At 46.0% G+C, this 15,445-nt stretch overlaps 5 protein-coding genes across 6 annotated transcripts; 3 read left to right on the top strand and 2 right to left on the bottom strand.

The window, feature by feature from the left end:
* The first annotated feature begins 23 nt into the window (after nt 1-23).
* LOC117900760 (nucleoside diphosphate-linked moiety X motif 19) lies at nt 24-1,389 on the top strand. The gene is made up of 4 exons (XM_034811242.1): nt 24-167; nt 222-439; nt 499-841; nt 901-1,389. The coding sequence occupies exons 1-4, from the start codon at nt 66-68 to the stop codon at nt 1,303-1,305; spliced, it is 1,068 nt and encodes a 355-aa protein (XP_034667133.1). The 5' UTR covers nt 24-65; the 3' UTR covers nt 1,306-1,389.
* On the bottom strand, nt 1,317-2,508 carry LOC117900762. Its single transcript, XM_034811243.1, has 2 exons — nt 1,570-2,508; nt 1,317-1,503 (listed from the first exon to the last, which is right to left on the bottom strand). Exons 1-2 carry the CDS (start codon nt 2,439-2,441, stop codon nt 1,401-1,403), a joined length of 975 nt encoding a protein of 324 aa, XP_034667134.1. The 5' UTR covers nt 2,442-2,508; the 3' UTR covers nt 1,317-1,400.
* A 1,342-nt stretch (nt 2,509-3,850) lies between these two features.
* Nucleotides 3,851-4,160, top strand: LOC117901084 (ADP-ribose glycohydrolase OARD1-like). The gene is made up of 2 exons (XM_034811708.1): nt 3,851-3,903; nt 3,967-4,160. The coding sequence occupies exons 1-2, from the start codon at nt 3,889-3,891 to the stop codon at nt 4,120-4,122; spliced, it is 171 nt and encodes a 56-aa protein (XP_034667599.1). The 5' UTR covers nt 3,851-3,888; the 3' UTR covers nt 4,123-4,160.
* A 2,108-nt stretch (nt 4,161-6,268) lies between these two features.
* On the bottom strand, nt 6,269-7,900 carry LOC117901951. The gene is made up of 2 exons (XM_034812925.1): nt 6,793-7,900; nt 6,269-6,733 (listed from the first exon to the last, which is right to left on the bottom strand). The coding sequence occupies exons 1-2, from the start codon at nt 7,850-7,852 to the stop codon at nt 6,363-6,365; spliced, it is 1,431 nt and encodes a 476-aa protein (XP_034668816.1). The 5' UTR covers nt 7,853-7,900; the 3' UTR covers nt 6,269-6,362.
* A 223-nt stretch (nt 7,901-8,123) lies between these two features.
* On the top strand, nt 8,124-10,193 carry LOC117901776 (nucleoside diphosphate-linked moiety X motif 19). 2 transcript variants are annotated; one of them, XM_034812676.1, is made up of 5 exons: nt 8,124-8,269; nt 8,332-8,576; nt 8,640-8,897; nt 8,954-9,035; nt 9,095-10,192. In XM_034812676.1, the coding sequence occupies exons 1-5, from the start codon at nt 8,183-8,185 to the stop codon at nt 9,503-9,505; spliced, it is 1,083 nt and encodes a 360-aa protein (XP_034668567.1). In that variant the 5' UTR covers nt 8,124-8,182; the 3' UTR covers nt 9,506-10,192. The 2 variants fall into 2 exon arrangements, with proteins under 2 accessions (XP_034668567.1, XP_034668568.1); XM_034812677.1 differs by lacking the exon at nt 8,332-8,576 and having other exon boundaries at nt 8,199-8,269; nt 9,095-10,193.
* Nucleotides 10,194-15,445: the final 5,252 nt, after the last annotated feature.

Raw genomic sequence — 15,445 nt, 5'->3', positions numbered from 1 at the left:
ATCCGGCGTACTCGAAATTACTATCGATAACGGTCACTATCGGTATCGGTTGTTACCTAAGCGATATGTCGAAACAAGTGCTTGCCAAAATACGACCGTCCTCCAGCCTGATACTGCTAGCTAAGGATGCAGGAGCGGGAGTTACAAAGCGTTCCTACGACTACAATGTAAGCCAATCCAATCCCTACGTGGAGTGCATATTAACGAACCTGTTCTTTTAGGCACTGCTGCTCACGAGAGCCTCAAAGTCCAGCTTCATGCCGGACTCGTCAGTATTTCCAGGCGGAGTGTGCGACGCCAGCGACAGCTCACCTGCGTGGCTCTCGCACTTTCAGCGCCACAAAATTAGTTCAGCCATGCTGAACGACGTCTGTCACGTGAAGGGTCCACGTCCCGAGATATTCAATTCACGGCCGGATACCGCTGACGCGATAGACACGTGAGATTTGCTTCATTACCGCCCAAACGGATCTTCATTGCCTCTGATCTTTTGTGCAGCTCTTTGTCGCTGCGTCTGACTGCCATACGCGAAACCTTTGAGGAGTTGGGCATCTTATTGTGCAGGGATGCCAAGACATTGACCTCGACCAGCGGCTACGGGCAGTTCCACGAGCAGTTCGATCGCGCCCACTGGCAGCATGTGGTGCACAATGATGCGAGTCAGTTCCTGGAGCTCTGCAAGCTGCTGGATGTGCTACCAGACGTTTGGTCACTGCACGATTGGTCTGCCTGGCGCACACCTTCCACGTTTAAGAAGCGATTTGTGACGGCTTTCTTTCTGACCTGCCTCGAACAGTCGCCCAGCCTGCACATTGAGCCCAATGAAGTCAAGGACTGTGCGGTAAGTGGAACAGATACATTGAAGAAGCTCCCACTAATCCTTCTTTATGCTCTACACAGTGGCGCTCCCCTTTGGACTATCTTCAGGCTTGTCTGCGCAAAGAGCTCTGGCTGCCGCCACCTCAGTTCTATGAACTTTCGCGCTGCCTCAACTTTGGCACCCTCGAGGAGCTGCGTCAGTTTGCCCTGCAGCGTGCGTCCAAAGGCATCGTGCTCACCCATCCTGTCATGTACAAATGCAATGATGGTGTGGTGCATCTGCTGCCCGGCGACGATGCCTATCCCGCTAATCCAGATGAGACGAGCGACAAAATAGAGACTGGCCTCACTGTGGAGGAGTTTCGTGGACAACCGAAATCTAAGCTGCATCGTTCGGAGCACAGGAATCAGCATGAATCGCAATTAATTATTAACTTTGCGCCGACTGATGGGCAGGTCAACCCCTTGGATCCAGCTCAGATGTAGAACGAAGGGAATCATTAATTGCGTTTGCATTTATTTATGTTTAATCTGAGTTGTTCTGTTGTTAAATTTAAGCCAGAAAGTTGACGAAAGTTGCTTTATTCTTTGTCCTTGCCGTACCAGAGCTTGTAGAGGTATTCGGTCTCCTCGTTTGTGGCGTAGCTCGTCTCGTACTCCTGAGGCTTCTGCCTTGGCTGCGAGCTGCAAAGTGGGGAAGAGCTTAATAAGTTGCTTTGTGCAGAGTGTCTTCTTGATCAATAGACTTACTGGTGGACGGGCACGGGGGTGTATCCTGTGTGTGGCTTCCCATTGCCTGGGCCTGGATGTTGATGCTGCTTACGCTTGCACACCTCTAGACCCCGCTCAATGTTCTTCTGATTGCTGAGTAGTGCGCCCAGTTTGTGCTCAATCTGCGAGTTGTCTCCATGCACTGCGAGTATTACCTTCTCAATGCCAGCCAGACTCTCCGCTTGGGTGTAGTTCAGCGAGCGCAGTCCCTGCTCCAGTTGATCCACTTTCCGATTCGCGCGGCTGGTCAGCGCATTTAGCTCATCCAAGTAGACCACTTTGGCCTCGATGTTCCGCTGCTGCTGCTGCAGACCCTTGGCCTTCCTGTCCAGCGAGACGAGCTCCTTGATGACTCCCTGCTTCAGCAGCTGTTCGATCTCCCCCAGATGTTTGTCCACGGATTTGGTCACCTTGCTGAGCTCCTCCTGGTGTTTGTTTTGCACAGCATCGACCTTGCCCAAAGCTCTTTTGATCTCATTCTCCACCTTGACCAGATTCCTAATGGCATTTTCGTTCTGGCTCTGGGAAGATTTAACAATGGCCGTCAGATTCCTCACGCCTGTGGCCGTCAACTTGAAACTATCGGTCGTGTCCTGTTCCAGTTTGACCAGTCCAGCCTCCAGTCTTACGAGGCCCACGATCTGTTCACGCTGATCCTTTAGCTTGTGCTCGAATCCTTTCTGATGTTTGATCACTTCGATTGCCTTGTGGTCCAGTGCCTCCAGCTGCTCGCTGATGCCCGTCAGTATGCGTACGATCTTCCTGTCGCCCCCCGACTTGTCCTCTCGCTCATCAGCAAGGGTCAAAGCACAACCGATGCAGATCAATAGCAATACCGATGCGGCTCTCATTGTGTTCGTGTGTGTCTTGTGAATGTCTGGGATGGGATGTCCACAGCTGACTGTCCACACTCTGTGTAGGCGGCAACTTAAGTAGCCAAACTAATTGAGCATCGAAACGTGTCTCAGCTTGGCTTTGCTTTTATCTGCCAACACTCTAAATGAACTAGTGGGTTGCAGCTGCAAGCTAAGCTCTGCTCATGGCTAATCTTTCGCCCAAAAACAGGGGTAAATAGATGATTCTCGACTACAATTGCTTCTGCCTAGACATTTACCATCTGACGTCTGCCCACAATCTCCCACATTTCCTCCTCCAATGCGTATTCTACTAATTTTTTTAGTTCAACGACTTTTCGGGTCCTAAGTTTTGCAAGTGCTGATTGGCACGTTCCACTTGCATTCTTCTTTTCTTATAAATAAATAGGTCGCTTAGGGAAGAGATTGACCGGCGCTTGTGTGTGTCATGGGCACTACTTACGATACCAGACCTTAAACGTGACTATTTCGTCTTAGTGCAGCTGTTTGTTGCCAAAAATTTCATTCAAAAATAGGTCCGTTAGCCCTACTTAAGATAACATGAAACGGGAAATGTTTGAATGCACAGATGTACATAGGTTAGGTTAGGTTGAGGCGGCTGTCGGGGATTGTCAGAGACCCGACACACTTAGGCCGGTTTCGGCCCATTGTGATACCGCATGTTTCGCTCCCTTCTCTCCCGTGAGACCCTATTTTATCCATTATCCCATCCGGATGCCCTTATGAAGCCTGCGATCCGTCTGGGACTTATTGTAGACATGTCCGAAATGTCATTTAGAAAAGGAGCGCCCAAGTATTGGAGTCTCCTTCTACTGAGAGCCGGGCAGGAGCAGAAAAGGTGTTCCACAGTCTCCTCCTCGTCCTCATCTCTACAGCTTCGATAGAAATCGTTATAAGGGGCCCCCAGCCTGTTTGCATGTGTGCCTATTAGCCAGTGTCCCGTAAGGGAGCGTATGACTGAGCTGCACCTACTCCTACTGAGTTTGCAGAGCTCATCGGTGCGCTTCCTATTTATGTTAGGCCATGTTTGCCGAGTTATGCGACATAGTGGCACAGTTTGCCATCTGTCATTTGTAAACAGATGTACATAAGTATGTATACAATTTTGAAGATAACAGAAAACTAAAAACGCCATTCAGTAGGGAATGACCTATCTATCAGATCACCAAATTGGGATCCGATTGGATCATTATTATAGCCACAATGATTACTGGTGATCTATGCGCGCTGTTTTTCAAATTTTTCAATGTTATCACTTAATAAACATGTCTCTCTTAATAATTTACATACATTTACATACTGTAGACAAAGTCTCGCACTCGCTGTGCTCAAGGATAATGATCGCTACATTTACTATCTGGTGACGAAGCCACAAAGCTGGGGAAAACCAACATACGAGTCGCTGCAGTCATCTCTGGAGCAGATGCGCGAACACATGGTGAGTGGCTTGCGCTAACTTTTAGATCAATTCTTTGCTTATGCATTTCGAACCTTTTCGCAGCGCAAGAACATCGTTAAGCAGCTGGCCATACCGCGCATCGGTTGCGGTATTGATGGCTTGGAATGGGACAAAGTCAGCGGCGTTCTGGAGTACGTGTTCGGGCAGGAGCAGCTGGAGATTGTCGTCTACAACTTTGTGCCTCCACCAAGCAATTAAGAATCAATTCTAGGCGAAGATATCAAATAAAAGAAGTATACATATACATACATATACCCAACATCAATTGTATTTATTATGGGAATGGGAAATATGTGCAATTGAATCCTTAATCCTTGATGTCCTTGAAGCGAGACAGATTGAAAAGGATCGGGGAAGTTGTCCTGATTACGAAAAGGTGTGGCACATTCTGATCGGCCCACAAATATAGGAGAAAAGAAGAAAACAAAACTGTTCTGTCGTTGTTCTCAAAATTTGTTTTAAAAAAAAAAACTTGTACATCAAAAGATGTTTTTGTTATTGTTGTACAACAAACACTTTCTTGTAGTGAACCAACCACGTAGTTAGCACAGTGGGGCTTCCGCGATCACGACGGCCATTTCTTAAACTAAAAATGCGTTCGCACAGTGGCGCCACCGTGATTATTACGGAAATTTATGGAACTAAAATATCGTAGTTCGAGAGTTGGCCGCTCTGTGTTGGGGCGCCACTGTGAAATTTTGAAATTGGTCCACTGAAATGGCCGAAAACAGGAAAATTTTCAGACAAAGTACCAGGCGAACAGAAGTCAGCAGAAGGTAATTGGTTTCCATGTTTTTTCACTGTGTCAAAATCTGGATGCTATGAAACCGCAATTCATTTTTCAGTCGCCAAGTAACTAAAATGAATTGCGGTTTAATAGCATCCAGCTTTTGACACTGTGAAAAAACATGGAAACCAGTTACCTTCTGCTGACTTCTGTTCGCCTGGTACTTGGTCTGAAAATTGTCCAGTTTTCGGCCATTTCAGTGAAGCAATTTCAAAAGTTCACAGTGGCGTCCCAACACAAATTGGCCAATTCTCGAACTACGTTATTTTAGTTCCAGAAATGACCGTCTTCATCGCGTGGGCGCCACTGTGCAAAGAGGTGACTGTCAAAATTTGACAAAAATAACAGGAGAGATTTGTTTTGTTGTTTTCTCCTTTATTTGTAGTTTTTCCAGGATGTGCCACGCCCCCTCGTGATCGGCACAATGTCGTGGATCCTTTGCGACCAGTTCGGGTGCAAGGACATTAAGGATAATGCAATTTTCACGTTGTTTTTTCTTTTCAATCTTTACAAGGCTATAGCTCAGCTGTTTCCTGTCGAAAAAGGACATGTCACGCCTCCTCGGGATCGGGCAAATGTCCCGGATCACTTCGGGTGCTAGGACATTAAGGATAATGCCATTTGAATATTGTTTTTCTATATAATCCCCTTCAACGCTATAACTCGGCTGTTTCCTGTCAGATCAGGACATGGCATGCCTCCTGGCGAAGGTACGAGTCTCCTGTATCGCTTGAGTCCATCAAGGACCACAAGGACTGCAGGATATGGCTGTCCTACGCTATTTTGTAATTGGGAACTTTTCAGCCTGAAAGTATGCTATACTTTTGAGAATAAAAGCAGCCCCCAAAAGATACTTCAGTTTATTGGCCTCTGCCCCTGACACGTCTCTGCCGCTGCTTCTGCCGCGACTCTGCCCTGACTCTGCAGTGTGTGTTTCTAGGGGAGGGTGGCGAGCTAAAGGAGCGTGTTGGCGTGAGTAGTGTTGTTGATGTAGATGACAGATGAAGAAAAAATTTAAAATTTGACAAATAACCGCTAAGTTGCAGATGTAGTACTGAGTGCCGGGTATAAAAGTTGTGACGTGTAAGAAGCGTCTCACACGTCCCTTATCGTTTTAATTTAGATATAGTCTATTGATAATATTATATAGCGGTAGGCAGGTTAATGTAAGAGCAAGAGTCACGGCTTGATTTCTTGATTGAAAAATACGTTCGTTGGACTTTTTTCTGGCGGCCTCTGCTTTGCTGTTCTTCTTCTTTGCTGTGTCCTCTCTCTCTGTCGTTGCTGCTTTGCTGCGGTTAATCTTTTTCTGTCGTTGCTGTTTGTCTGCTGTTAATCTCGTTCTTCTGTTGTCTTGCTGCTACTCACTGCTGTTATCCTGCTTCTACTGCTGTTTATCTTCTGTTCCCCGTCGCAAGCCAATGCTCCGTCAGTAGGCCCGCTTGCCCGCTCCCTCTTACATATGTATGTATGTATGTATATGTACATATAAGTATATTTGTATAAATGAATTACATCTATTGAATTTAAATCCAAATTGACACTATATCGGGTTGCATTTATGTTTCTTTATTTATTTAAAGTTTAATCAGTAATCAATTTTTTAACTTCATACTCGAAGAGATCCGTTTAGTTCCAGTTCCAAATTCCTTTAGTATGCATCTTTTATAGAATCATCGGCATACCAGATTTTGTAGGACTCGCCCGGCTGGGCTAGGTGTTCATGGCCAGAGCCAGAGCCCTGCTGCGGTTTATAGGACTGTGGGGATGCGTGTGAATGTCCCTTCTGGCATGGTTTCTGGGGCAGAGGCACAGGCCTGTGAGGATGTTGGTGGGGATGATTAGGAGAGGGTGCAGATTGGTAGGGAGATGCCTCCTCCCAGGGCAGAGGTTGCTGCCAGGACACCGAGTGGGCAGACACGGGCCCTGTGCTCTGGTGCGACTCCGACCACGATCCAGGCTTTGCTTTGGGCTCCGGCGACTCGGCATAGGCGCTCACGCGGTGGTGCTCGGGTTGCTCGCCTGGAAAACGATGGATCTTAGATGTGTTGGCAGATTGCGAGCTTTATGCTTGCACTTACCATGCTTCTGTGGCTCCTTAATGCTCCACACTTGAACCAAATCCACGGGCTTGGCACTCGTCTGCTGATGGTACTCGTGTTGCTCGTGATGGTGCGGCTGTGGTGCAATGTTTCCATAACCCTGGTGACGGGCTTCCTGCTGTGATCCGTGCTGCTGTTGGGGGTAGCTGATGTAGTGGGATTCAGGCTGAGGAGCGTGATGTGGATGCTGATGCTCAGTGGGTCCATAGCTCTGGGCGTGTGGCTCTGGTCGAGGAGGATGTTGGTGGGAGTGCTTGCCGCAATCCTCCACATCCAGTTCGATGCGCTTTTGGGATATGATCAGATCGCGTAGAGCAGCCTCGATGTGCCTCGTGTTCAAGGGCCGCAGATGCCTCACTGCGCTGGTGAGTGCCTCGAGACGAGCCTCCTGGGTGCGATTGAAGTGCTTCAGCTGGTGATCCAGTACACCCAATTTATTGTTGGAATCTTCGCTCAACTCTTTCACACCGGACAGGCTCTTCAGCTCCACTTCAATGTTGATCTGCGACGTTTCTAGACTGTCGAATGAGCACTGCAGTCCATTGAGCTGTGGCAGGACAGAGCGAGTGACCAGCTTGGTGAGACCATCGATGCTGCGGTCAATGCCGCGGGCGCTTTGGATTAAGTGCTTCTGATAGGCGTCAAGCTTGGCCTCCAGGTGGAGGATCAAGTGCTTGGTGCCCTCCTGGAGCCTGGTCAGATCATGCAGTTCCTTTTGGGTACGCTTCGCATACTCGTGGCCTTGTCGGGAGCTATTGGCGAAGGTTTCCAGCAACGCCTCGGCTTGGGCTTCCAGGAAATCATTTTGCTTGGCCAGCAGCTGCTCAACCAATTCAATGACCTGGAGAGCCTTCCGCTGCTCTTCCAGATTCGCTTCGATTCTTTTATTGACCGTGTCGATGCTGGTCAACAGAGCATTGGCTTCGCTCAGCTCCTCGGTGTTCTTTGTGAGCAGCTCCGTGATCTTTTGCCCATCATCCCCAAGGCAGCTGCAGCTGCAGACGCAGCCGACAAATAAGAGCGACAGCAGAATATTCATCTCTCAAGTTGCTTTCAAACTAGAATCCAAACTGGAAGTGTCTTCAGTGCTTCGCTTTCGTGGCTTAAATATGTTTCGCAGCAGCTGTGCACGCTGCTAATCAATTTGGCTTTGTTTTGTGCTTGTTTCCACCTCCACTTTACAAAATAGTTTTAGTTAACGGTTTTATCAGTGTCTACAATTTGGCATTCTGCACGAATTCAAAACCTACCAACTAGTGTTGGTAAAGATAAGGTTTTTTGTTGTTATTCGGTACAGGATGAGATATCGATATCGATGGGCAAACAGCTGATGGGGAATAAAACATTTTAGAATATTAAATGCTTTGAGATGTCTGCTGCAACTCCTAGCAAATGGCGCACCTCGGCCAGTCTCATCATAATCTCCAAAGAAGCCAACCAGCAACAGGACTACAATGTAATTCGAAGTCTTATGTCTTGTGGGAATGATTGTAACATTCAACTCCTCTGATCATCCAGCTATTGATGCTCAAGCGCAGTGATCCCACAGCGATCGTTACGAATCAAACTGTCTTTCCCGGTGGTCTGCTGGACAGCGAGGCAGATGAAGCTGTTTCCTGGCTGCAGTATTTCGAGGAGTTCGGTGTGACACAGGAGGCCTTGAGGCGCTTGGTGCTGATCCATGATAACAGGCCAGCCATACTGGCGCCCCAGGGAACAGGTTGCTACGACCGCTTCTTCAAGCGCTCGCACATTTGGTCGCGGTGAGTCCAAAGGTGACACATCTAACACATAGATTATTGAACTGATCTTTGTACTCTTTTTAGGGAGATTACGCTGCGGCTGACTGCTTTGCGGGAGTGCTTTGAAGAGGTTGGAGTTCTTCTGTGTCGCAGTAAAAATGAATTGGACTTCGGTGCTGTTGCCTTGCCTAAGGAGCTGCCCGATCGCGAGGCTTGGCAGCAAAGAGTGCACAACAAGCCCAGCGAGTTCCTGAAACTGTGTCGGGAGCTGAATGTGGTTCCGGATTTGTGGGCCCTACACGAATGGTCAGCCTGGGCCAGTCCTTCCATCGTTCGTAAAGGGTGGGTTGGATTATGTTTGGGGGTTTTATACTGAAACTTACAAAGATACCTTACAGCTATGCGACTGTCTTCTTCATGGCCTTTGTGGACACACGCCCCAGCCTGCTAAATGAGCCATCTGAGGTCAAGGAGACATTGGTGAGTTTTGTCTTCAATATTACAAAATTTCACCAATTGTTTTTATACTTTTCACGCAGTGGTTAACTCCGTTGGAGTTTCTGAAACTGAACCAATTGGGGGAACTCTGGTTTCTGCCCCCACAATTCTACGAGTTGTCGCGACTTGTTGGAGTTGGAACCTACAAATCCCTGCTAGACTTTGCCACAAAACGCAGCAGTCTGGGTACCACCATGTTCATGCCTTTGCTCTATGCTTGCGAGGGATCTATGGTGTCTGTGCTGCCAGGCGATGACTACTACTTGCCAGAGCCGCAATATGTGGAGGGAATCATCAGCTTTCCAGGCACCGCTGATGAGTTCAGAACACGCTCCAAGCACTTGCATCGGTTCACCTTTGCGGCGTTAGTTGAGAATCTGGAAATTAACATTCCGCCACCAAATGGACACTTGAGACCACTGAGTGTCTCGAGTGAACGGCAAAAGCTTTAATCACATTCCATAAACAGATCCATTGAGGACAGTGACCTCCCACCCCAGTGATCTGACCCCATCTGCTTAGCTCTGATAAGATACTTAATGTGGCCTTTTAAATGGCGTTGGCGTTGGCCTCAAATTGTTATGGTATAATTCTAAGCGGATTTGGCTGGGCATCAAAGTATCCAAGTCCCTGCTCTGGACGGCATTAATTATAATTTTATAGGCGTCATTTTAATTAAAAAACTCTAGTTTAGGTTCAAGTCTGCCATAAGTTAGCTTAGGATTGAAGGGGATGCGCACATCAAAAGCGCAACTCTATGCAGATTCAAGTCCTCCCCCTACCCATGGTAACCGCAAATCGAAACGGGAGTGGAAGGGCGAGTGGTTGGCCAGAGAGAGTGAGACAGCACATGATTTCATCCCATTATGAATGCATTTAAATCACTTTGTGCTTTCCTCCTCCCCACTCAATTCGTGGTTGTTTGCGCCACCTGCCGTGTGACTTTGTGCGCTTTACAGCCGAGTCTTGGTCCCGGTCCCGGTCCCGGTCCCGGTCCCGTTACCCCAGGCACAGGAAGACAAGCCGTTTAAAAATCAAAAACTGAACGAGCTTGCTCCCCACTTCTGTTTGCTTCGTGCCTGCTCGACTGTTTATTATGCATTGTAAAGGACCAACCCTCCACGGGGGGTGTGGGCACTGAATGACTGCTAAAGAGGGGGTGTGGGTGGGTGTGCAGGGGTAGCCTGCTTGCCTCTGTAACAATTACTTCGTTTAATTTAACCTTTTGTGGGTTTCTTCCGGAGTTTATTGTTTTGTTGTTCATATAATATCGATTAATTATGTTATTAAGTGGGAAACAGACAACTGGAAGGGAGAGTGGGAGTACCTGAGGAGCACTAAAATCATAATTAGTTGGCAGGAGGCAGGCCGAGAGGTCTGCAAAGCTGCTCATAAATTACAAATTAAATTCAAATGCATAATGTGACAAAATGTCTGTGTGAGTTATGAGCGGCGAAAGCGGCTTAGAATCTGCTAAGATGTTTGGGCTGCCGCTTGGGCAAATGAGAATCCCAGGCACGACAGGTTGAAAAACTTCTTGATTTATGCGGGACAGGAGGAGGAGTGCTGGAAGGTGATGCTACTGGGTGGTAGATGGTGTTTGGTAGCTGGTTTATGCTTTATGCTTTATGGCGAGTGAAGACAAGACACCATGTAATTGAATTTTGAGCTCATTTTCATGATATAAAGCTGATTTACGTGGTCGCTGATAAGGTGACGGTACGGTACATACCGTTGAAATTGGCTTATTAATTGCCCGCAAACGTATAAATGCATATCACGTACTTTTTCTCTCTCAGCTCTGGCTTTGTCAAGCCCAATGCCCAATTATAGTGATTACTCCAGTAGACAGACACGAACAGAGTCCAAGATGTCCTGCACCTGCAAGTGACATGAATACCAAATCCCGACCAGATCGATTCGCAAGTAATTGACAAGTTCTCGCCGGGACTTCCCACGGGTATAACCAAACACTCCACACACTGCCACAGGAAGAGAGATTTATTTTTATGGCGTGCATTGTTTGCACTCAACTCGACTCTGCTCGGGGGGCGGCCGACCCCGCGGGGCGAGAGCGTTTGGCGGGCAACTAAATGAGTATTACCGCAATAAATCGCCGCAATTCATTTAAGGGTCGGGCACGGGCAACCCTTAAATCAGACAGCACCAGCAGCAGCAGCGGCAGCAGGAGAAGCTGCTAACTGTTGATGAGAGAAAAGCAGCTCTGTCTCCACCACCGAACCCACAGGGAGATGGATGGGGTACCACCCACTATTCGTCAGACCGTGAACCTGTTACGGGATGTCAGATTGTCACTGGGGAAATTGCCGTTGGGCAGGAGGCTGCCTTGCCTTGCCTTGCCTTGTACTCCAGCTGGTCGGACAAATTGCATCAATTGACTTGCGTGTTCAACATAATGGCAATTGTGGCTGCCTCTGCCCCCTGTGGGTGTGGCGACGACAGTTGGACTAATGCGTTACATGATTTTCTAATGATGTCTTTATTTCGTAGCTGGCAAACAGGTACGGTACGGATTAGCAAAGTATTTTCGGATATTATATCCGTGCAGTTTGAGGTCTATTGCAATTTTGTTTGATTGAATTCGACTTAAAAAAAGCGAAAATAGTTTTCATATAATAATGTAGAAATGTTTGAGTGCCTCTGGGATTTAATAGTAGGCCGCGACTCGATTAACCGCAACTTCCTGCTTAAGTAAGTAAACGACATCAGACAGATACATTTATCAGTGATCCATGTCAGTGGTGGATTGATTTGTTTCTTCACAGTTACGTCGAATTGTGTTGATATTTGGCTGGCAGCTATGGGGAGAGAGAGCGAGAGAGAGAGAGAGGGAGAACCGTTGCAACGGTATCTAGCTCTCTTGCCATTCTTCTTTTTGTTCTGATTCCCGCTGTACTCTTTCTATTGTACGCAATTAAAGACAGTACCGAAAGCTCTGTTGTCCGAAACCACCTAAACAATGTTTACTTTGATTTCACCTATTTCTCCTTCTTATATATTCTCCTTTTTAAATTAAAAACAAACAGAATAAATGCATATTCTCTTTGCATTTGGTTCCCATTCGACGAGATGCAGGTGGAATAGTTCACCCAAGTACATAATCACGTACATACATACATAAGTACATACGTATGTATGTACGAATGTACATATATTTTAGTCCCCATTTAGCATTTGGGTACATAATAATGAGTGCGTATGTATGTACGTTACATATGTATGTACATTATTTAACATTCTCCAAAACATCATTGCCAGTTACCTGTAAACGCACACACACACACACACTGGATGAAGCTTTTGACACGCACACACGCACAAAACGCACGGTGGGCGTTACGGTTTTTGGCCAAATATGAATTATGCGCTTGCTCCAGCCAAAATGTGTTCCTGTTGTTGCTGTTGGGGCTGCTCCATCCACTCCTCTGCTTAATTTCTATGTAATTTCGCTCTCTCTTTCTCTCTGCAGAATTCACACCTAAGTAAAAGCAGCAGCGGCAGCAGCAGCCCCATTACAGATGCTGAGTGGTGTCGGTGTCCCTCCCTATCCCATCACACCAGGCCAGGGCGCTTCGTAATTCATTTTCCAGTCACGTCACGAGCCTGCGCATAAGCACCGCTGGGGCTACGTTGGGGTAGGTGTCTTTCTGTCTGCTGATGCGGAGGGGCATTATGTTGTCACGGATCTCCATTGCATTCCATTGAAAAGTAGCAGACACACAAGCAGCGATGCATGTCTGGGCTTGATTGTGTGTGTGTGTACATGTGCAGTAAATATGTGTATGTTCATGTGCATGTGCATGTGTTTTCCATGTGCATCATTTGCAATTTCGTTAGCGGCGCCGCCATCGACGTCGTCACTTTTGACATTTTTCTGTTATCTTTGCAAAAAGTGTGACCTTGTCACCAGATCTTAATTGCGATTGGGAATATACTTTCATTAGCGCGGCTGCATATGCATAGGGGAATCTATTGCACTTTGAGGCTGGAAAAGATTTATACCATTTTTGGTCCAATAACTCAATTCAACCCGAAGCCAACTCGAGTCAACTGACTCTCTCAAAGGAAAAGGAAAGACCCTTATCAAAAGTCTCGCTTTTCATATTTCCATTCACTCAGGGAGTTGCTCGAATTGTTCGGCAAGGAGTTGGGGTGTGTCGTCATTTAAAAAACCATAAATTCAACGGCAATAACGTATAAAGTATGTTTATTTGGATATTAGGCTAAGCAGCGGCGGAACGGAAACGGCCCATAAAAGGGGTAGAAAGTCGAATAAGAACTTGCGACACAAGACGGCCTCTACAAGAAGACGTTTCTCAAAAAAACTCTTTAACACTTGATTTAACTTCAGCGAGTACAGTCCGTGTCATATGTGAATTCCCATTATATTCTACTCTGTATCTCAAATCTAGAATCTAGATTATTGTATGTACGAGTATGTTACTTAATTTCTCACTTAGAATTATTTCAAGTTAATTTGAATTTCAAATTTAATTTTTGATCATTGATCAAATTCAAGTGATCGAATTTAAGTTACTCGGAATCTTGAATGAATTTTCTCAAAGATTAAAATATATGTTAAACTACTTTTAATTATTAATTAATCTTTATTAAATGATTTATTCTTCGTATTTTGTACACATAATTTAATAATTAAAATTTATTCCAATTGATTAATGATCACAATTCTCGCATTCTTTTGATGATTGCATTTCGATCAAACATTTTAAGTCGTCGAAAAGAAAATAAATAGAAGTAATCATGTAAAATCAGTCCTGACATGACATAACGTAGCGAAACGCACTGTATCTGATGCCCTCACGCGTCAGGAGAGGGCAGTCGCCGGAGGGTGGATGGTTACAATGTGCTCGGCATATGAATATGAATTGTAATAGATTTAGACATGAATCGAAAATCCATACATATGTCTGTCGTTCCGTTCCGTTACCAACAAAGGTCTGGCACACTGAAAGGAGCAGCCATAGCGTATAATCCAAGCAAATTGATTGAAGATAACATTTTTCTTGAGGCATTTGTACATGAAAGAAAAACTCTCAAAACTATATTGTAAAATGCCACAAAAGAGAAAAATTAATTTTCTGCCTTTGAGCGTGGGGAAATGCCAAAAGCAAATGTAATTTTTAAGCCAAATGAGTTGGGTCCATCAATGGCAAAGTAAAGTAAAATTCTCTGCAAAAGTAAGAGACGCAAAAGGTTAAGATTTCCGGCGACTTAAAAACATTGAAACATTCTTGGGACAGATTGAGCGTATCAAATTTGACACTCGGCTAAAGTCTCGTCCGTGCTTTATTTTTGTGCTGGTATAAATTATGTGGCACTTGCCACGTGTCACCGATTTGTACGGGTGCAAAGTGTGAAATATTCCGGAAAGGACTCTAGGACTTCGTTCACCCCATGCCATGCCATGCCATGCCCCTCAATGAAGCGTGAATTATTTTTACTTCTTACAGTTTGCAGGGAGAATTTAATCCGTGCGGAAATTTAACCAATTTAAAAAGGAGAGAGCCACACACGACTAGAGTCAGCCACGCCCCCTTTTCTCGGGTCTGCCCTCATTGTATCCCTTTTGGTTGGGGAAGAGCGCTGCTTTATCCGTTTTATTGTGGCAATAAAACTACAATACAATATTGTTTGAATGAGATTGAACAACATTTGAATGGAGCATGAAATGATGCCGGTTCTCCCTGCCCTGAACCCAACGAGTCGATATTTATGGACCATTTTTGGTTAATTTAAGCGGGAAATTTCCACAAGAATGTTAAAGCTTTTGGTTTGGGCAAAGAGGAGAATGACCCACCAGTTGGTTATTTTAGTTACGAGCATTTTCGCCGATCAATCCTTGTGCTGTGCACACACAATCTATGGCACTAGAATTTTAATTACCAAACTCAGTGTTAAATGTGTGCGCTGCACTGGGTGGACCATTAAAGGGTTTATTCTCTCACCTAATAAAATATCCCTAGGAAACAAGGTCACACATGGCACCCTGGGGCAACTTGGGTGACCGAACGCTTGACTTCTGGACCTGGTCAATGGGGGATACGTATAATCTACATGTTTATGGCTATTTGCGTTTCGACCTCCGCCGAGATAAGCCATAATTTGATTAAGCCAACCCCTTCGTCCTCATGGGGAGGAAGTTGGTAAGTGAATAAAAATATGTAAAAAACATAACTCAAGGATGGTTGCGATCCGTGGACTTAGAGCATAAGCAGAGGAGCTTATGGACATAAAACCAAAAGCATAAACCGTCGGCCAACGAATCCTGCGGTCAGCTTGGACGAGCATGTGTCCGTGTCCGTGTCCGTGTCCATGGCCGGGTGTGCGGTCTTGTTTAACCAACGATTATG

This window comes from Drosophila subobscura, chromosome U (assembly GCF_008121235.1).
Source record: "Drosophila subobscura isolate 14011-0131.10 chromosome U, UCBerk_Dsub_1.0, whole genome shotgun sequence".
NCBI classification, from domain to species: domain Eukaryota; kingdom Metazoa; phylum Arthropoda; class Insecta; order Diptera; family Drosophilidae; genus Drosophila; species Drosophila subobscura.
Note: the sequence above shows the minus strand (reverse complement) of the source record. Positions and strands in the feature narration are given on the sequence as shown.

Bases quoted from the DNA above. Each gene is read 5' to 3' on its own strand.
- LOC117900760 (XM_034811242.1), top strand. From the start codon at position 66: ATGTCGAAACAAGTGCTTGCCAAAATACGACCGTCCTCCAGCCTGATA. The intron at 440-498 runs GTGAGATTTGCT...TCTTTTGTGCAG, and splicing joins ACCGCTGACGCGATAGACAC to CTCTTTGTCGCTGCGTCTGA. The intron at 842-900 runs GTAAGTGGAACA...TGCTCTACACAG, and splicing joins ATGAAGTCAAGGACTGTGCG to TGGCGCTCCCCTTTGGACTA.
- LOC117900762 (XM_034811243.1), bottom strand. From the start codon at position 2,441: ATGAGAGCCGCATCGGTATTGCTATTGATCTGCATCGGTTGTGCTTTG. The intron at 1,504-1,569 runs GTAAGTCTATTG...CCCACTTTGCAG, and splicing joins ACCCCCGTGCCCGTCCACCA to CTCGCAGCCAAGGCAGAAGC.
- LOC117901951 (XM_034812925.1), bottom strand. From the start codon at position 7,852: ATGAATATTCTGCTGTCGCTCTTATTTGTCGGCTGCGTCTGCAGCTGC. The intron at 6,734-6,792 runs GTAAGTGCAAGC...ATCGTTTTCCAG, and splicing joins TAAGGAGCCACAGAAGCATG to GCGAGCAACCCGAGCACCAC.
- LOC117901776 (XM_034812676.1), top strand. From the start codon at position 8,183: ATGTCTGCTGCAACTCCTAGCAAATGGCGCACCTCGGCCAGTCTCATC. The intron at 8,270-8,331 runs GTAATTCGAAGT...CTGATCATCCAG, and splicing joins ACCAGCAACAGGACTACAAT to CTATTGATGCTCAAGCGCAG. The intron at 8,898-8,953 runs GTGGGTTGGATT...GATACCTTACAG, and splicing joins CCTTCCATCGTTCGTAAAGG to CTATGCGACTGTCTTCTTCA.